Here is a 21,430-nt window from a genome sequence, read left to right as displayed (position 1 = left end):
CAGCCTGCTTAAAGCATGGACAGGAAGGGAGAGAGGGAGAGAGAGAGCCACATGAATCCCTTTAGATCCTCCTTTTCCTGGCTGGACAGGAAGTACCTGGGTTGGGCAGCAGGCGTAGATCTTTCAAGGGAGAGAAAAATTATAACCTAAAAACAAATGTATTAGTATCCTGGGATCTGGGCGAGAGGAGAAAGGGAACAAGCAAGGAGGGAGAGAGTGCGTGGGAGAGAGACAGAAAATTAGATGCATGCGAGAGGATTGAGAAGGAGAGTTCAAGGAAATAAATGTTAAGAGTATGCAGTGAAACACAGCACAGGGTAAACAGATAAACAGAGAACCAGGGCAGCACAGAAAAATCAAGATGACAGAATTTTCCAGTTAGCGAAGACGGGAAGGAAAAGAGTTTGTAGTGGAACTCTAACATAAACACTGAAAATAGCACAGCTGGGAGTCATTATGTGGGGGAGACGCAAGTGTCTGCCAATCTAACCTCCAACTGGCTCTCAACGCCTGTCCGCACTCCACTAATCACCCCCCGGGGCCTGTGCCATCTCTTAAAGTCTGAGTCTTTAGTGTGCATTTTGGACACTTTTGATTTGGTCTTTATATGCTGCGGGTTCCATCTGCACGAGATCATTTGTGTATGTTTGCTGCAGGCCCGAGTGTCAGAGATGAGACGATGGGCGTGTCCTCGGCTGTTTACTGATGCTGCATGGATGCAGATGTTTGACTTGTGTGTGAAAGTGCAAAGGACAGAAACGCCTGGTTTGAAAGATGTCAGCCAAAGAGGCTTGGAGTTACCACACAACATCTCCAAACTGAGAGGCCATCAAGTGAAACGCGGTCACACATGTTTGTTTGAACTGTGGGTGTTGAAAACCTCATGGTTTTTGTGAAAAATATTTTGACGAGAGGAAGAGAGAGGGAGAGAGCGAGAGAGAAAGAGCGAGAGCGAGAAACGAGATGTAACATTTTCCCCTTTTGTCAGCAAACGCCTTTGTAATCAGGAAAGTGGTCAGTTATCAGTTTTGGACTTTTTTTTTCCAAAAGTTCCAATGGGAGGAGAAGCCATAGGAACTCCTGGGAAAACACAGCATCCCGTGTTTTGCTCCAGGTACCTGAACGCAATGGCTCAAAATGGAAAATTCTGTAATAACTGTTTTTTTCTATAAGGAAAACAATATAGAATATTTCACGCCCACACAAACGACCTGACCTCAGCGTCCCCAGTGTATCACAGTGAGAGGAAGTGCTGTCAAAGGGACAAGTGCCATCCCATGAATTCCTCCTGTTTCCTGTCCCACTTGGCCTTCATTTCTGTCAGTCTACATGCGTGAGAGACGACTTGTGTTTGGCACCGTGGTTGGGTTACCCACTGTTTACCACATTACAAATTTACTTCATATATTGAAACATTATATGGAAATTCAAACTCAGTTCATCCAAGTAATTAACCATTCACTAAATGTCGTTAGGTTCCTCCATACTTTCAAAACAATGTGTCGGTGGAGCTGAGATTTACAGCTGGCTGTGCTTTGTGCTGTGTTTTTACATTTCGTTGACTGGATGACCCTGATTTACAATTGTTTCTTCTGGTAAAACTGTTTTGTCCTTAGACAAATAAAACAAAAATAAACCAATCTCAGTTTGACAGTAGTGGTGCGTCTACATGTATTTGTGACTGCATCAGTTTAAACTGGACCAGTTTGACGTTTATGTGGTGTATGACTGAGAATGAAGACACAGCAGTTTACACGCTGTTATCTGTTTGTTTGTGTGTCTATCTGTGCACACAGAAACATGTGTGTGTGTGTTTGCAGTAGCATTGGCAGCTGATGAAACTAGATCGCAGCTTGTTGAATAATTGAGCGGTGGCCCTACTGCGACGGATGGATGGATGGATCATGACCGCTGTTAACCCTTTCACAGCCAAGGATCACTGGCTCACTGCTGGCACTCAACACAGTGAGCTGCAACAGAGAAGCTTCAAATCTGATGAGTGTGTGTGTGTGTGTGCGAGTGCAAGGTATTTAGTCAACGATTTCACTTGCATGGTTACCACAGGATACTATCGTTAACTTAATATCCCCATTCTAATAAATCAGGAGGTCGAGTTTCATTTGAGCCCTGAATCATACGTGTACAGTTTGAGGCATAACTTTGAGTGCCAATATCTTAGGAACTATTTTCAATGTGTGTACTGGGACCACTACTTATGTTTATACAGTACATCTACCGAATGCAAGTACTGGGCGAAGTAAACGAAAACCTTGAAACAACCTTTCTGTATGAATAAATGCTAAAACTGATGATTAGTGGGCAGCAGGTTGAACAAACAAGAAAGCATTGTGTCAAAGCTTTTGGGGGGAACTTCCAATCTGCAGTTAAACTAAAACCACATTCATCAGTTTCTGTTCCATAGCCACGATGCATTTTGTATTTATGACTTTCCATAACTCAACTAGAGTTCTTCCATGACCTAAAAAAACTGTATCCCAGTTTGTTAATGTTATTTCTCAGCACGGAAAAAATTCTACTAGAGTCAACAGCCTGTTTTCCAGCTGGGCTTGCTATGTGAAAATATCCAAAAGCCTACAGTGTTGAAAACAGCTGAAAACGTTGACCTCCGCTGAAATAAAACGCCAATCAAATTGGAGGACACGTTCAGATGTGACAGTTATTGCACTTTTTGACAAATGACTTCTCCAGGTTTCCAAATCCAAATCCAAACGTTAGATTGAATAACACTCTAAATACATTTTAAGGTATAACAGTGCTGTGACTAACGAGAAAAAAGCTGCTACTCCTGTGGATCACAAGCTGATGAGGGTCACTTTTTGCCTTTACTTAATTATTGTCATTTATGTAGCCCTTCTTAGACAGATGGAAAGTTAACAAACAACCAACAGTGTTTCCATATACTGTTGTTGTATGTTTTGCTTACATGTTTTGAAGTCATGAGGGCACATCAAACACATCTGTATCTTGGTTTACACACTGCAATGTTAATAAAGAAACATTCCATCTCTGCAGACAGATTGAGATGCTCGCAAAGGGACATTTCCTGGAAGCAGCAGACAAGGACTGGCGACTGTCAGCCTAAAGCCAGAGTTAATCTACGACACCCTCGAAAACTAATTAAACATGGAACGCTGAATGGAACCGTTGCTGACGTTGCACGATGCCAGTGACGTACAAACAACAGCGGCACGTGGGACTTTTCCTGATGTCATCGTTGACAACCAGTTGCTGTGAGGACAGCAGTGGAACCAATACAGCCAGAGAGTAGAAGTGTGTTTTGATTTTTCAAAATTAGCTGAGGTATTTCATGGAGAATCTTTGAGTGTTGTGAGGAGCACTCACTCTACTCCATGTCTGCGTGACAACATGATGCACAGGCTTCATTTCTTTTCAAAAGTGTCACCAAAGACCATATGAAGATCATTTAAAGGGGCTTTACCAAATTAAGAAAATTGCCATGTTGTTGGCTGTGAAAGCTCTCTGCTTTCAAACTGTGTAGCATGTATGTGTGTGTGTGTGTGTGTGTGTGTGTGTGTGTGTGTGTGTGTCTGCCCCACATCATGCAGCTGCTTAGAGTGTTGCTCAATCAGAGAAGAAAAAAGAGCAGATCTGGCCAGTTCACCGTGGGCGAGAAAGAGAGAGGAGTGGGAAGGGAAATGACAGACAGCTGGAGAATAGCAGAGAGGGATTTGGAGCTTGTAAAAATGAAAATAAAAGCATCAGGAGTGAGCAACTGAAGGGAGAAGGTCTCAGCAAGATCAAGAGATATAGGGCAGATAGAAGAGGAGATGAGGCACAGCATGCGGAGGACAGGAAGAAAGACAACGCTAGAGAGAGCAGAGAGAACATGAGAACACAAGGACTGGCCAGAGATCTCGATAACCAACGGTTTTTCCTGCTGGTGTTCTGGCTTATTGCATAACAGCACCATGATATGAAGGCTAGCTGTGTGTGTTTGCGTGTCCAGCTCTGCTCTGCCAGGACAAGACCTGCTGAGGTCTGTTTACAACGTCCGCTGCTCTGCTGCAGTGTGTGTGTGTGTGTGTGTTACCTGCTGTTTAAGTGTCTCCTGAGATCATGACTCAGAAGTGAGTGAAAAAGAGAGAGCAGTGTAGGAAAACGGTGAATGACCCTCCTGGAGAAAAGCATGGAAAGACAAAGTAAGGAGCAGGAGGCGAGGAGCAACATTATCAGATTGGAAAATGAATATACAGTATCATGGATCATATTGTCATGCTGTACGCCATACGCCAAAATTGTGGCTTGATGGATACCACAGGATCAAGGTGCAAAGTTGAACCCCTGACAATTTTTCATGGAAAATATCACCTTGTAAATCTCATTTGCTTTTTTGCTGAGACATTGATGGCATAATGACCTACATGCCAAAGAAAAACCTTCTACTGGCATCTCTTATGTTCACTAATTAAAACTTTGTTGTTTAATCAGGGTGCAAAACTACATTTTACTGCCTTACTTTCTAGAGGAGGTTGACTGGCACCTGGTTCCATTGGGCAGAGCCAGGCTAGCTGTTTGCCCCCTTCTATCTTATCTCCTTTTGCTTTCATTATGCTAAGCTAAGCTAACTGGATGCTGGCTTCGACTAATCTTGGCAAGAAAAACAGCAAAGACGTAATTCCATCTAAACAACTGCCAAGAAAAAAAAAAAGTTGGCATGGCAAGCTGTTAAAGTCAGTTAAAGGTGTGCTTGTCGCGAGTCACGACTCAACATGCTGCGCCATCACGGTTCCTCAGAGTCAGATTTCCATATCTCGTATCAGTCATCAGCACTAATGAATATGCTGTCTCACTGGACTGAAACACAGTAAAATGAACTCAAGTCAACATGCAGATGTCTTCCCTCCTGTGACGAAGACTGTCTGCTGTTTTGTCGTGCTTGTAAATGCTGTCATGCCTTCATCTCACTGCCGCGACCTCCATCAATATACAGCAGAGACATTTTTTTTAAGAAGAGCAGTAGTCCTGAACAATTTTCCGTTTATAAATGGCAGAGGTATCATTTCTCTTTTCCTACAAACTTCAACAAGTGAGAAATCAATAATAGAAGGGAAAGAAAGTATGCTACTGAGCTACATCCAATAAATTACATCATTTCCTTGTATTCACTGTGCCAGCTTTGCGGTTAACAAGAGTGCTGAGAGATAAGCTGACAAACTGCTTGTAAGATTCTTTAAGCTTTTGCAATAGAGACATAAATAACTCATAATACAGGGGACGCTGATGTTTGGTGTCCTGTTTAAAATGCCTTGAGCTCAGCTGCAAAGCTGAATGAAAAGCTGCAGGGCTGAAGCCACAAATAGCTACAAAATCTGGAGTGCACACACAGTGTAAAGAGCTTGCAGAGCTTGAAGCTGGACTGTCGTTGAGCACAGATGAGCTCATGATGGATGTGTACAGAACAATAGCTTTGATGCTCAGAAGATTGCTCTCTGCCTCCCCACAACCCTCAAAGCTGTCACTGCAGGCTGAATATTTTTAAGCAAACAATTACATTTCTCCCAGTTGGGCCTGTGTGATATAAAAACAGTGATCCTTGTTGATGCCAAAAATAATATTTCACTGAACATGTTTATGTTCTCTGAGAATGTTATAAAAGTAACAATGTGCATTACTCCACTCCACTCTCCACAAGTTTAGATGTCAGGTCTTATTTGTTTCTTGAGAGTGTAAAGGTTGAGCTCCCATACTGAGTGTAACAGCACTGCAAGAGAACAAAATAATAATTAAAAAAGCCCATAATACATTCTGACCAAAACCCACACTTGCTGTGTCATGGATGTCACACTAAAGCAATTGAATATGGAGGAAAGTGACTCACCTGTGGAAGACCCTTTGATAAAAGCACTGACTTAGCAGCAAAATGTGCAAAAACATACCATATGTGTATGTTTTAGATAAGATTTTAGATTTTCTCTACACGATTATCATGGTCAAAAGGATTCACATTAAACAAAAATCTCTTCCCAGTAGCAGTAGTAACCACACACTGTGGTAATAGGAGGCTAGTTCCATACTGCATCTTCCCTTTGTGTTTTCTGGCAGGTGGCAACCAGCATTAACGTGCTTTACCACCACCTACTATAACAAAGCAAGAATGGAAAGAAACAGAAGGGTTGTAAGGGATGCTGGATTGTTTACATAATATTATCTTATGTGTATTGTTGACATGTGATTAAAATTTCATTCCTGAAATATCACAGTTGTCATGCAAAAACTACTGGCGTGGACACTCGATGGCACTACTGTGATGCTAACTACATCAAATTCAGCCATATGTGTTTGCTGTTGCAGGCATTTCTTGGCTCTGGCTGTTCTCAGGTCAGCTGTGGCTGTGAACAAGCTGTGTGTGTGTGTGTGTGTGAGTGTGTGTGTTCAGTGAGAGTGTTACGATGGATCGACACAACGTGCTACATTCAAGACCATTTCTTAAGTTTTTATTCTTTTACGGCAGCCTCAGTGCACTGCTCGGGTTTATATGTGAAACATCCATCTTTCAGACCAAATCGATAGATAATTTTTAATTATACGGCTTCTGTGACTCCAGTTGCCATGGACTTTGGCAGCACAAGTGTTTGTCACCCTGATACGGCCTTTTTGTGAGTGACTGCACAGCTTTAGTTTCCATGAGAACCTGCTGTACCAAACTGACTGAATTTTTCCTGGACCTGTTTCATGCTACAAAAGCTGGTGGACACTGCAGAAGGGAAAAACGATCAAAAGCATCGATGTAGACAACTAAACCATCCGTGATGATCCTCAGTGTCACTGTAAACACACATCTTACATCTTCCCTTCACTGATCCATAATGACTGTGTTTATCAGCTGTTTCGGGCTGTACATTAACACTGTCTCGGCATACCTTTCTGTCTGTTTCATTTTCAAGGTCAGAACATAATGAAGGAGGATAATCAACAGATTCAAAGAGAGAGAGAGAGAGTAAAGATGGAAACCCAACAGGTGGCTTATACCCCTCTCATGCATTTTTGCCCCGTCTGTCTCTCACTGTCTGTCTCCAGGCGTCCTTCCTTTCTTGTTTATTTTGTACAGCACAGCTCCACCCTCTCTGTCATTTGAAGTGTTCTTCTGCTGAACTCTTTCACGCTCTCTCTCACTTTCTGTTCCTCTCTTATCTTTGAGCACCTCATGTTTTCATGTTACAGCACATGTAGTGAAGTGGCTGCAGGATACAAAATTTCTGCCTATTTGCATTTAAATTTCAGTTTAAAGTGCGTAGGCCTCTTGTGTTGCTGATACACTTAGTTCATGCAGTTATGTGCTACTGCGTGTGGATATGTGTGTGTGTGTGTGTGTGTGTGAGGCAGATGAGGTTTTTGAAAAGGTGAATACAGCTATTTTGTTGTCTTCTTTTCTGCTTAACTAAATCTGTCACTAGATTAAAATTCTAATTTTTACAATAAATTACAGTCAGTTTTTCATGTGTATGACAGAACAGCAGTTGATGTTGGTGGTTGTGTGTGTGTGTGTGTGTGTGTGTGAGATCACACCCCTGTTATCAGTGTGTGGCAGATCTCCCCTGTGCCCTGGTCAGTTCATAAAAGTAAGAGGGGGAAAGATGAGTGTGTGAGGCAGACAATCTGAAGTGTGCAGATTCTGGTGGTGTTTTTCTTTTCATTTTTGCGTGTGTGAGTGTGTTTCTCAGTGTGTATGTTTATGAAGTGAGTGTGTTTGTAGAACTGAAAAAAGCTATAAAAAAGCTATCAAAAAGCCATTCATTTATTTTTTTGTCCGCTGTTTCCAATATCTCATGGGGATATGTTCACTTATTTTCCTGTCTGTTGTTGGTTGTATATCATTATCAGCCTCAGTATCCCAATTTGATAAAAAAAAAAAAAAATCAGCAGGTTAAATCCCTAAAGAAAACAGTCACTACAGCTCTCTGTGAGTCTGTATTTAAACCTCTGAGTCCCTGAGCAGCTAAGACTTAATGTATATGTCACATCACTGAGACAAAAACACGCTGTCTGAGGGAGGCCTAACTGACAACACCAGGCCAAAGATTTATATAGCTGTGTGTGTGTGTGTGTGTGGGTGTGTGTGTGTGCTAGAGACAGCAGATGGGTATAAATTTCTCTCTTCCACTTCTCAAAGCATAATGAATCATTTGGAGGGGATTCCTGTCTGCTGCAACGCCACACATCCTCTCTTATACTTTAAGGCTCCCTAACCTCACCTCTCTCTCTCTCTCTCTCTCTCTCTCACACACACACACACACAGGAACTAAACCTCCCCTCCCCTTGAGGCAAGTCACTCGAGCATCTACAGAATTCCCATCACATGTACTCTGTGCTCCCACAAGCAGAGAAGAAGGATGGCTGCAATTACACCGATCCGATATGTTGATGTGTGAACTGAGCAAAACGCAGCAGGGCCAGTGGGAGATTAGAAACAAATGCTGGAGTGTGTTTTCTAAAGAACGTGTGTGAACACCGCGTGGATCGATGTGTGGGAATGTTCGCTGGCTCACAGCTGTGCGTGCAACAGTGAGCAGATGCAAAGCCGAACACGCAAAAGGGACTGAACACGGGTGAACCGGATGGGAGTGAGAAGCACAGCCCATAGATAAACAATAACAGCAAGCTTCAAAGTTGTCTTTACTGCTTTCAAGGACTTCTCAAACAGCAATAATCATGTTAAGGAGTTAAAACATTTTTGCTGCCTGCTTCTCAAGCTCTGTGGTTACAGTGTTGCTCTCTGTCTCTCTGTTGTGTGGGCAGAACGTGGATCGATCCTCGGCCCGGCTACAGTCGACCTACGCTCCACTGATATTATCACATCCAACAACTCGACTCGAGTTAAAAGATGACATTGGAAAAAAAAAATGGAGATAGAGCGAGCAGAGAGAGTGTATGTTTCCCAGACGGGCATTATTTGTTGGGAGAGACTCCAAAATCCAAACACAGGACCTGACCAAATCCTTGTTAATGAGATCAAAAAGGTGTTTCAGATTCTCAGTCTCAGATGGTTCTGAGATGGCAGGCCTGTTTTCTCATATTCTGACCCAGTAAGGGTGATATAAATGTAGTACAATCCATAAATAATGCTGAAGATTTGGGTCAAGTCTGTTGATAGGAGGAGCTCAGGCGAGAAATGTTACAGTTTCATTACTTGTATAATTTGAGGGACAAAAACAATAATCTTTATTTGCGTAGCACTTTCCCTCAGCACAGAGGGAGGAGTTTCTTATCGTTTCATGTCAAGTGGTGAAAACACTGTAACTTAATCCACGACACAGTGATAAAGACATTTCCCGTAGAAGTCAAGGAATTATGTTTTTGTTGGTAAACTGTGTCAAACTGCGCCCGCAGAGAAACAGTGCGGTTGTTTTCTGGGTTAGCAAGGGCAACATTTGACTATATTATCAGCTCTGCCTGCGAAAATAATACACAGAGACACACAACTATGTTCGCTCACATACCCACACACACACACATTTAATATAATACATTCAATTGTTCACGCTTCTCCTACGTTACTTTACTAATTTGACCTTTTCTGTTCCTTCGTTCTTCCCAGATGCACACGCCTTCTTTCCACACTTGTGACCCTTCCACATCCTACAGGCCATGTTTTTACTCCAGGAATTTGGTTTACTCTCTCTCTCCAACACACACACACACACACACACACACAGAATGCAATCCAGACCCCTGCATCTTGATGTAAGACAGTTGGTATTTAAGTGGGGGGGGGGTGGGGGGCATTCTTGAACACAAGCTCCAGTCCAGATGTTGAGAGTCGGTCACTTAAAAAACAAATTTATGTTAATTCGTATTTCAACTAATTTCTTACATGAATAGTTTCATTCTGAGGAAAGGCCTTATTGTACACTTCATGCAAATGGGAAAAGTTTTGTTGATGACAGGCTAAACAAATTTTAAACAAATGAAATGCCTTCTCTTTGCCAAAATGAGACACTTGATGGGAATTTTGACATTGCTTCCAGGCTAACACTTCAACATCTACTGCACGGCTCCTGTTCGGCCGTCAAAGCATCATACACGACCACAAATACCTTGTTTTATCAAAGCAACAAGGAATAAACTCGGATTTGTGCACCCCCTTACAGTACATCTGGGAGGCAGGCAGAAGTCGAGCGCAACTGCTCACACCGGCTGAAGTGCTGACTACCTCCAGACGACTCCTGTGCTGTGTGCTGTTAAATTAGAGCCGACAGGCAACATCTTTTTCCTGTTATCCTGGGCAAAATGAGAAACTGAGCCGGGAACAGGACAAGGAGGCCAGAGCCATCATCTCATTTTGTATTATTAGAAATTAATGGCCAGTGATGTTTGTTTTTGGTAGCAGGGGCCTAAAGACCGCAAGCCAAAGGGACATTTAAAGAACAATGTGCCAAACGAGAAACTTGTGATGACAGTCAACATCTTTACAACATCTGCAAAGAGATGGATGAGAAACTGAGCCAGAGATCAGATAAAAGATGTTTAACTGCGGTTGCGGGTCTATTCAGTGCTGAAAATCAATGCGAGTTGGTTCTCCAGCATGATGCAGCCCGTTCTCATGGGCCATCGCTGCTACGGAGCCTCTCATTTTTCATCAGTTTATTGTCAGTAAAGTCATCTCTTATGTTGTTCTCTCTCTCTCACACAGATCCATGAGTGTTACTATTTGTGTTTATTCAAGCCTGACCCCCTGACCTGAAGCCCCGACCCTTAAAAAACAGCTCTGTGTCCATGGTTTTCTCACGCAGATCTCTTTCACTGATACGACAGTCGAAAGGCCTACACATGAACACGTTTAAGTATTTAAAGGAGGAGGATTTCCCGACTCTCCCGCTTATTTCATTATCATGTTTGACCTGTTTAGTCTCAGCTGGTGTTTAGATGGAAATCAGAGTTTGTTAAGATTTCACTACCTGTAACACATGTGTGCCCTGCCATAGCTGAGCACATAAACATGCACATAACCTCGTATACCCTCATGTGGGCACACACACACACCTACAACTCACAATATGTGATGCATCTTCATACGTCACACAAAACCATGTTACATTCTTGAGAGTGCAAGGACACACAGAGACCACCTCCGTAAACACACACCCCTCCCCTCTGTCTGTTTTAACAGATGTGTGTGTGATCTGTGACAGGCCTCTGCAAATCCTGCACATGATGTATTGAAGTTTATTACGACACAAAGAGCTGCTTACTCTCTGCGCTAACAGCTGGGTTGATCATCTGGACTACTACAATTGTTTCATACTGGTTTGTGTGTTGTGACTGAGCCACAACATCATATGAGCTCCAATGCTCTCGTATGCGACCTTATTAAAAGTGAAACTTATGTTAACTATATGCCAATATTTGTACACCATCTAGTCCCCTTTTCTCTATTTGTTTTTCTTACACATTTCACACAAATCCTTTATGTTAGCCAAATTCTGGAGCGTGTATCTTTCCAACGCACTAATCCTGATGCTGGCTGTTACCATAGCAAATTTTCCATCCGCTTCCTAACAAGACTGGCGTAATACCAACCACGAGTGCAGCGGGATCGGAAAGAACAACAACAAAAGACCACAATATGTTTGTGTGTGTGTGGTGCAGGCCTCGCCACCCACAGGGAGTAGGGCCGTACTACTTGTGTTAAATGTTAATATCCTGTTTTCTTCTGCATTAGTCTCCTCATGTGTTGAGAAAATGTTCAATTAATATGCATTTAAAGGGCAGCCAGTCTGTGCCGCTTGTAACGTCAGCACCAAAATCATTCAAAACTTCTGCTGGCAACTTAAATAAAACTGTAGACACTATAGATTAAACTTCTGTTGGTTTTCTTGTTTAGGCTTTCGGTGTCTAAAACATAAAATAGGACAAAAAGTGATTATCTTTGACCTATAGTCCAAAGACATTTCATTTACTAAAATGCAAGACCAACAGAAACATCAAATTCTCACTTTTGAAGACCATTAAAAACACGATTAAGTGATTTGTCAGAGTAGCCGCAGATCACATGTCTGTGCTTTCTGTTAGATGGTTAAAAAAAGGTTCTGGTGAGAAAGTGACACCTGACACTTTATCTTGAGCCTTAGTATTGACACACCTAATATGTGTGTATGTCTGTGTGTGTGTGTGTGCGTGCGTGTGCGTGTTGTGTAAAGGAAGGAAAGGCAAGCGTGGAGACAGAGCACTGACACCTCAGGTGTGTGCTGAGGTAAGACGATACATGCCAAAGTGGAGTCACGACGTTCTCATCCTTGAAACGTCTTTTCCTCTCCGACATCAGTCATTGTTTCTGTTAAACGTGCTCAGTGCAGCTCAGCTGACTGCCATCACGCCTACGAGCAAGTGATCGAGCAGGAAAGTGAACAGAAAATTCTTTGAGAGATGACAGCTCAGCAATTTACAGAATTGAGCTCATCTTTCAATTTGACACAGTTTCCTCTGATCACAGAGAGATGGACTGAGAACAGGACGATGTGTCTTTAAAGTGTTTCGCACAGTCTGAGGTTCAGTCCAGGTCTCTTTTATGGAGCCCACTTCACTGTAATAAGTTCACTCAGAAAAACCCAAAGCATATTATTCATACACATAACTGTTTTAAGGTTAAGTGATTTACATGATGTTCTTTTCCAGTAATTCACTTATGTTAGGGATATGTTTTTGTTTAAAAGTAAAAATAAAAATTGGATTTATGGATAATAATAACTTTGGTTAGATGAGGACAACAGCCAGGGCAGTATTTGATGTAACTTTAAACTCGGGGGTTTGGTGAGCAGAGTACAAGAAGCTGACTTCACTGCAGAGTGTAAATCAAAAGTAAAAGTAAAAGAGGAGTGATTGTGGATTTTCTCAGCACTGTCAGCCCTCGAGTCTTCAGCCCCAACCACAACAACAAAACAGCTTTGGGCTATACACAAGCCCATATGCTTACCAGGCTTATATAAGGTTGTGTAACTTACTCTTGGTCAGCATTAATGGCCTATTAAGGTCTGATCGTTGGCTTTCTGACTGCCAACATAACTCAGCTGTAATCTTTTTGTACCTGAGGCCTCGGTGAAGAAATGAACATAATAAAGAAAAACAGCTTTTGTTCATGGTTTATAGTTTGTGATACTGAGTTGGGGATACAGTAAGAAAAGAGTCCACAATACATATAAACAGTACATACTAGATGTAGACACAGACACAGGAAAAGGAAGAATCTGTGGAATGAGTGGCCATAAAACAGTGAAATACAAGCAGTTGGACAGACACAAACATACAACTAAATTAGCTACTAGTTGTACCTCTTTGTAATGTAGATGCCCTTGGACATACAGACAATTACCTCTGGATTACTACGATACCAAACTTAAAAATGCAAGCACTGGAGTACCTTTTTCTTTGATTTCTAAGTGGATTTATGAACATTTTTCACAATTGACATCAAATTGACATCAACATATCTTGGGATGCGCAATTTACATCAAATGTAAAAATGTTTGTTGATTAAGTTGAAACAATGCGTAGAAGTTTTGACACAAATTGCAGCAACCAGACATCATTGTATTTCAGCATTTTAACGTACCATAATTGCCTCCATGAGCTGTGTGCTACAGCTGCAGCTCCAACTGTTCGCTCTTGATAAGCGGGACAAACTGAAACCAAAAACCTTCATTTTCACTTCTTATGTCAAAATGTCTCACTTTCTCCATCACCCCTTCTGTGCCCCCTGGAGAGGCATGCCTGACACTTTGAAAACCTCTGCTCTATGGTAACATTCAGTCTTAAAATCTCGAAGCAAAAGTGGTCCAGTGAATCTGTTCTCTGTCAGCCTGGTGGTCACATGTTTACAGGCTACTTTGCAATCCTCAGCAGAAGGCACAGGGCTGAAAACATGTAGTTCACAAAGACATAAGCCACGTACACATATGCACCCATCATCCCTGACACACTGGCTCATGCACAGGCGTCACCAAGTACCAAACCTCTTCAACGGCTCTCTGCCTCTCTGTGTGACTCCATTAGCACTGCAACCATTTGCTTTCCCCACTCCCTGCCCCACAGAGGGAGGGGGGGGGTCCACTTCCTGAAACTCTGTCTAACGATTGCTCAAGGTTGTTATTGGCTGCTCTTATTCTTGGGTTTCCTTCAGTCCAAATACTGTCTGCTCTCTGTCTCTCCATTTCTCCCTCATTTATTTTCTCCTGCCTTTTCTTGAAAATATATATATAACAAGGAATTTGCTGATCTCAGCAGTCTCACTCTCCTACGGGTGAGAAAGAGCACAATGAAACATATCGCAGCAAACTGACTTTTCCAGCTGGGAAACACAAACAGATGCCAAGGCAAAGAAATAAAGGGAGCAATGAATTTATGTTCTTTTAAGATGTGATTGTTCACTCGGTCTGTTTTCCCCTCTGCTTTTGTCATGGTCAGTGCACTACACTGATTGCTAAAGCTCCTTGCCTGCCACATGGATGAATGACTACTACTACACACCAGACATAATATGCTGTATGAGAGTGCAGTGTCAGTACTGAGTCTGCATATCTGTAGAGCAACAGCTTCCTTTGTAAAGGGACGGGAAACAGAGACAATCAAATTTGTGCAGTCTGCCAAGGTACCAATCGACTGACAGAGAAAGTTACGATACTTTTACAAGAGGCACTTAATGGTTAGCCAAACTTTTCCTGTCAAAATGAAATTATTTCAGACTAACATTTCAGCAGCAGTTCATGCATTCTCCTAAAGTGTTCCTGCTTTGCTACTGCTAATCCTGCAAAACCTTCTTTCCATTTTTTCACTAAAGTCTGAGAGAAACAAACGAGAGACCTGAGCATTAGCTGGGTCAATCCGACCCCACCAGGCACTGGGATTTCTCCACACACACACACACGCGCCCACAGAGTTAAGATTTTAACTGATTGGCCCTGTCACTGCTCTTGCAGAAATAGTGCCTGAGTGCTGCTCACATATTGGCTGGGTAAACCTAAGTGAAAACACATGTTGTGTAGACGCAGAGAGCAGAAGCTGAGTGGCCTCGTCTCGCTCGTAGGTCTCATGTGAAACCAAAGCTGATCAGATTTTTGTTTTCCAGGATGGACAGAGTGGACGGAAACACATCCTGTTGTCCATGTCGACATGGACGAATCAAACAGGGAATTGAAAAAAATTAAAACTAAAATGTATCAAATGACTACTGAGCGTTATGCAACCAACTGTGCTGAAGAGCATGTGTAAACAAACACAGGAAGATGAGATGTGGCTGGTCTGGATTTATCAACAGTAAATCAAATATCTATAAAAGAAAGGCATTCAGAAAATCTCTCAGCCAGCCAACATTATTTTTATACTTTTTACGATTTCTGTGGATTTCCTGTTCTGCAGAGTCACTGTGCTGTCCACTGCAAGATTCCTAACTTCAGACGGGTCCCACCCCCTGACCTCTCATGCCCTCTTTGACCTCGAACACAACATCTGGAAGGCTTTCAGTTACTCATGTTCTTCCTTCAGGACACACACATTCATAGACTAATATATGTGCACGAAAAGGCTGCGGAACAGGATGGAAACTTGAATGGCATTGACTAATTTAACCTGAAACTGGCAAAGCTGAGAGAAAACAAGTCTGGGTTTGAAAGTATGTCTGAGCTGAGGAGAATCTGTTCAAATAGTTGACTCACTACCTGCAATCTGTTTGCTGATGCGTTTCTTATTTTTAACTCTTGTGTTTGGAAGTTTTCAAATCTTTATGAATGCTTTGGTTGAGTTATAAAATGTCACCATTTTATTATTAGACATTTGTGTGCAGTTTTGTAACGTATGAATTCTTATGGTTATGTTTTGGCTATAAGTACATTTTGTGAGGTCACATTGTGATCATCCATCCCCATGCTGGAGCCTATCCCAGCTAACTACGGGCGAGAGGCGGGGTTCACCCTGGACTGGACGCCAGTCAATCACAGGGCAGACACACAAAGACAGACAACCACACATTCACACCTAAGGGCAATGTAGCCAATGAACCTAATACGCATGTTTTTTGGGATTGTGGGAGGAAGCCGGAGTACCCGGAGAAAACCCACAAAGGCACAGGGAGAACATGCAAACTCCACACAGAAGGGTCCAGACCGGGATTCGAACCTTGAACCCTCTTGCTATGAGGCGACAGTGCTAACCACTGCACCACCACATTGTGATCACTGAATTCAAATCAGTTCATCCTCTGGTTTAAGTGAATATTTGTGCTAAACCTGAAAGAAATTTCCTCAAGGCGTTGACAAGAATGGGCCCGCTTACCTTTTTTGCAGCCTTTGACGGTGACCTCCTGGTGGGCTTCTGTACCTGGCTGCTCACTGTTACCGGCTGCTTGGACACCGAGCCGTTCTCTCGCTTCTTGCTTGGGGAAGATGGGACTGAGGATGGTGGAAGTGAGGGGGAGGCTGGGGGAGAAGAGGAGGAAGTAGGCACGGCCCCGAGGACGGCCATCTCCTCTGTGGCTGTGAGGCGCAGGCTGCGCAGGCTTTCATGCGTCTCATGGTCCACCACCAACAACCTGGTCTCATTGTCCAAGGCTTTGATCCGCTGTACCACCTGAGGGATGAGAGAGGATGGTGCGATACTTGGCTGTAATTTGTTGGTCATGCCAGTTGAAAAGCAATAAAGCAAGCAATAAAAGGATGTAACTGTCAAAGCCCAATAAATGAATTAACAGTTTAGTCCAGTCAAATCAATGACGACACTTTCTGGTCAGTTGTCTCTCGAGAAGCATCTAGTCAGTGGCAGAACCATTCATACAGACTGCATGTACTGTAAGACCAAAAATGATTGAATACTGAACATGTTTGTTTCTGATTCCTGAACAAAACAAAACATTTGATAAAATGGTAACTGCTAGGACACTGTGATGACATTCTTACTGTTTAACTTGCAGAATCACTGGAATAAACACTGACAGTAATCATTAGCTGCAGATACGGAAGAGTCCACAGTATTCTAAACATACTGGGCAAGTTTGTGTTTTTTCAAACATCATTATCTGACAACACGAGGCACAAAGCGGGAATGTGATGCTCTGTTATCCCTCGTATGAACCAAAACTAAAAGCAGCAGGGCTGTAGACTTGTAGTGACAGATTCAAACACAACAATCAGCATTTGTTTAACCCCTGCTGCAGCGTCGTTACAGAGGATATGTCCCGAGGTTGTCTGTGCTGATGTTCCTCTGTGTCTGTGAGCTTGGGAAAATGATTATCTGAGCCTGCTGTCTCTATGTGACCACCATGTCAACACACAGTGAAACAACAGCACATGCAAACAGGGGCTGAGACAGTTTGTCAGTGATGTCATTTAAAGGCATTTACAGGAGTTAACATGCAAACCTTCACCACTGACTTGCTTGTGAGTGTTTGAAACGATATGTAGCCTGACGGTCCTCTCAGCCTGTCTGAAGAACTTTGTGCACACCTTCTTTCCAAACAGAGGGACTGTGCAGGTCAGTCACATGAAACGGATCATGCAGCAAAGACAGGTTTTGAATAAAAGTGGCACTTGGTACTATGTGCAAACTGTCAGGGCTGAAAAGTTTCCAGTGTTTCACAGTAATAAGGAGGTGAGTGGTATGGGAGCCTGCCTGGTCTGTTTCTGAAACTGAGTCCAAAGCCACACCGTGTCAGGATGCACGCACCACCAGCCGCGGTGCGCTGCTGACGTACGCTCGTCCTGTCACATAAGGTAAAAACACTGAGGTGAATGCGCATCTACTTGCCTGGTGGTGCGTCTCTCTCTCCACATTAACTCCATTCACTGCAACCACACGGTCCCCGGCGCGCAAACCCGACGCTTCTGCAGGAGATCCGGGCTCCACTTTGCGGATGAATTGTCCGCTTTTCCCTTTCTCCCCATGCAAGTGAAATCCATAGCCGCTCTCTCCTTTTGTCATGAGACAAAGCCGTGGTTTCAGTTCGCTGGTCATTTCCTACCGGCGTTTTAACTCCCCCCTGCTGCAAACGTTCAGTTCACGTATACCAAATAAAATGCAAAGATAAGAGTTTAGGAGAGCGGGCGCAGGGCTAAACTTCCACGGAGTGAAAACATACGAGTTGCCCGATGCGCACGTTTTCCCCCATGTTACACAAACAAGCAAAAACTATATGAACAGCAGCTTCGGATGCACTTCAGACGAAGAAATCCCACGCAAAAATACACACAAAAGGCAGCAAAACTTAAAACTTTGTGAAAACGATGCCCGCAGTCCTCCAGATGGGGTATCTCGTTTCAAACTGAAGCGCTGCGCTGGCGGCTCCAAAAACTGATCAGCGCGCGCAGACTTCAGAGCCTCCAGTTGAGCATCATTAAAGACACGGAGGATGTGTTAAAGTCGAGAGGATCCCCGGCGCCCACCTCTCCCAGGACACGTATCCATAATAACCGGTCGGAGAATAAGCATGCCAGTTATAGTGTAGTTTGCGCAGTGTTTGCGCATTGTGCGCATAGCACCTCCCTCCAGCCCGGCTACCTGTATGTTCCTCCGAGGGAACTGGAATGTTCAGGGCAGAGACAGTGGATTGAAAATGATACCACACTGCCCCTGGGTGGCGGCAAATGGTTTGTGAGCAAACTGATGGGCGGGATATCAGGGTGGTACACTGTCCTGAGTGGTCAGGATGGCCTGTGGAAGAAATGCCATGGCATTTTGTTCGCTGGGATTCAACAGTAACTCTGATGTAAACCTGTCTGAACCTGTTGATTACTCCTGGCCGTATGATTCTGGATGCATTTCTCACCATCAGTTGACGATAGTATCTGTAGATTACATAATCGACAGAGCAGACAGCTGTTAAAATAAAACAACTGGATTATCACAATTATTAAGCCACACGGTGCCACAGTTGTTGTTTTGTGTTAATCAGAATCACGTGAATTATGAGATGTACTTGCTGTTATTGCCAACGAGGACAGCAGCACCGGTGAGCCATTCGCGTCAATGAAGTGTTGTAGTTCCTCGCTATGACCGCTGGAGGGCAGTGAACACTCATGATGGAGTATACACTGAAGACAACTTTTTGAAACAGTTTCATTTGAGGGAGGATACAACTTTGCACAAACACCTGAGATTTTTTGAACGAATAACAGGGAGTACATAATCAATCAGTAATACAACTGACACGAGTGTCACCATAACCACCAGCGGCTTATACAGTGCAGTCTAGTTCCCTTGTTATTCTCACCAGAGATGCTGGGATGAACAGCTCTAACAGGTTAGGCAGAACCGACCAAATTATTTCAGCCATATGTAGTTGATTCAGTTTGTTGTGGGGCCTCATACGTTGAGGAGTGAATAAGCGGCTTTGTAATATGTGAACCTCTTGTCCTTTAACCTCGATGAGCTATAAACACCAAGAAACATCTAGTTAGATTCAATTAGAGCTCGTAGCTTTACTGCAGCGAAAAACAAAGAGCCAATCTCACTTTATTACCAGCGTGCTATCCTGCTGATCTTCCTGCCCATGGCGATGACTCCATTGGCCCATAGCATCATTTCCTCCATCAGCTCCTCTGGGGAATATGCACAAGCAAATCAGTGTTTATCTGCTCTGGAGTACTGGCTTGCTTACTACATTTATACTACTACTTTTTTTTTTTTTATCCCTCTACTCCCACTTGCTGATCGACGATCTAATCTTCCATTTAATGCATCGGTTTCCAGTCAATCACGCGAGGCAGGATCATCCTTTTCATCAGGGGACTTGAGTGAATTTCATTTCAACAGAGACAACATGATGACGACAACCGTGTTTCATGCTGTTGTTGTTTCTGCTGGGAGGTTGATTTTATATCCAAGTAAAGCAGTCAAATGTTTATTGATTTTTGTTGTTGAAAATGTGACAAATCCAGTTTATATGGTGGAAAGATTTGACTTTTTTTTTTTAACAAATGATTTATATTTTGAGTAATTTTTAATATTAAAATACCACAGTTATCTGGTTCAAGTATTTGGTGGGTTTTCCTATTCTGCAACAACAGTAAAGGAAATATTGTTGAGCTTCAGGCTTTTGAGCAGATAAAACAAAACATGAAGACATCACTGTGGGCTTTGGGAAACTGGAAAGAAAGGACATTTTTCACTGCATTTTGTAAACTGATCAGTTCTTTGAGGAGATAAGTTACAGACAAACGGATGGTGAAATAACTGTTAGTTGTGGCCCTGATCCATGGATAGCTGCATTCCAGCACACAAGTGACTCAGACCCTCAAACACTCAAACTAAACCTCAAATCCGAAACTCAGAGGTTCAGAGTAAGACGTAAAGTGCACAATAAGACAGATGTTGTTTTTCTCCACAGATGTGTTACTCTGCCCCCCTTCCGGCATGTTCCACATGCCTTTCCCAAGTTTCACAAAATGTTTTCCTTCCAAACAGTGTATTCCTGCCAAGTTTACATCCACCAAAAGTCTGACAGATGTTCACTAGAAACTGCAACAATTTCTTCAGTCACACTTTTTAGTCACGCCTTTTTCATAAAAACATGCAAAAGATATTTATGGAGCCCGGGGTGTGTATGAAGTACAAGACTTCCATGAAATAATGTGACATTCGCGCGCACACACACACACACACACACACACACACACAAGCAAGACAGCATATTGATGAAAAGCTTAAACTTCAGTTATAACAAGCATCACATTAATCATCCTGTCTGTTGAGCCTTGATTATGTTAAGCTCTCAATTTCCTGTTGCACTCAGTGTCTGTTCCTGTCGCTCTGACTGCACAGAGACACATTTAAAAGGGTACTGCTGCGTGAGGCAATCATCTCCTTCTCCTATAGATTTTATATATCCATTCTTCTATGGGGGGTGGGGGTGGGGGTGGGGTGAGTTCACTGATTGACAGTTCCTGGATGTGAAAGGGGAGTAAAGGAAAAACAGATGAGGAGCTGTGATGATAGCGTGACCTTTTTCTCTTACAGGTAATGGATGGGTTTGTCAGTCATCTTTCAGCATCTTCCTCCCACCCACCCACACACACACACACACACACATAAGTGTTGTTTAACAGCACTGGCTCGGTATTTGGCTCAGTTGCTCTGTGTTTATATTAAAGAAGACAGTGGCTGCCATCAGGGGAGGATCCCTGGGGGAAAGTCCAAGTTTAGTATTTGTCACAGCTTCACCTAAATGGCTTCATGAGTCAACAAACACAGAGGACACACACACAACGTCCACGAGAGACTATATTCTGCATAAGCTCCAGGTTCTTTAGGCATATGACACAACCCGGATACAAACAAGACCAGACCAGAAAGACTGTTTTTTTATGGATGTAAACAAGGCCTAAAACATTTCTATGAAGACTCAAATAATTCAACTCAAATTATCCAACATTCACTGAACAACCTTTTTTTGGTCAGTTTATTAGATTG

General features: G+C 42.9%; 1 protein-coding gene across 1 annotated transcript in view; it reads right to left on the bottom strand.

Annotated features, from left to right (window-relative positions):
* LOC124073191 (Na(+)/H(+) exchange regulatory cofactor NHE-RF2) overlaps nt 1–18,564 on the bottom strand; it is a 28,520-nt gene extending 9,956 nt beyond the window's left edge. The window contains exons 1-2 of the mRNA XM_046415232.1: nt 17,771–18,564; nt 16,304–16,597 (exon numbers count right to left, since the gene is read on the bottom strand). Coding sequence (XP_046271188.1) covers nt 16,304–16,597; nt 17,771–17,977 — 501 coding nt within the window. The 5' untranslated portion in view covers nt 17,978–18,564. The remainder of the gene's footprint in view (nt 1–16,303; nt 16,598–17,770) is intronic.
* Between the last annotated feature and the right edge of the window lie 2,866 nt (nt 18,565–21,430).

This window comes from Scatophagus argus, chromosome 16 (genome assembly GCF_020382885.2).
Source record: "Scatophagus argus isolate fScaArg1 chromosome 16, fScaArg1.pri, whole genome shotgun sequence".
Taxonomy (NCBI): Eukaryota; Metazoa; Chordata; class Actinopteri; family Scatophagidae; genus Scatophagus; species Scatophagus argus.
This window is presented reverse-complemented; position numbering and strand designations above follow the sequence as displayed.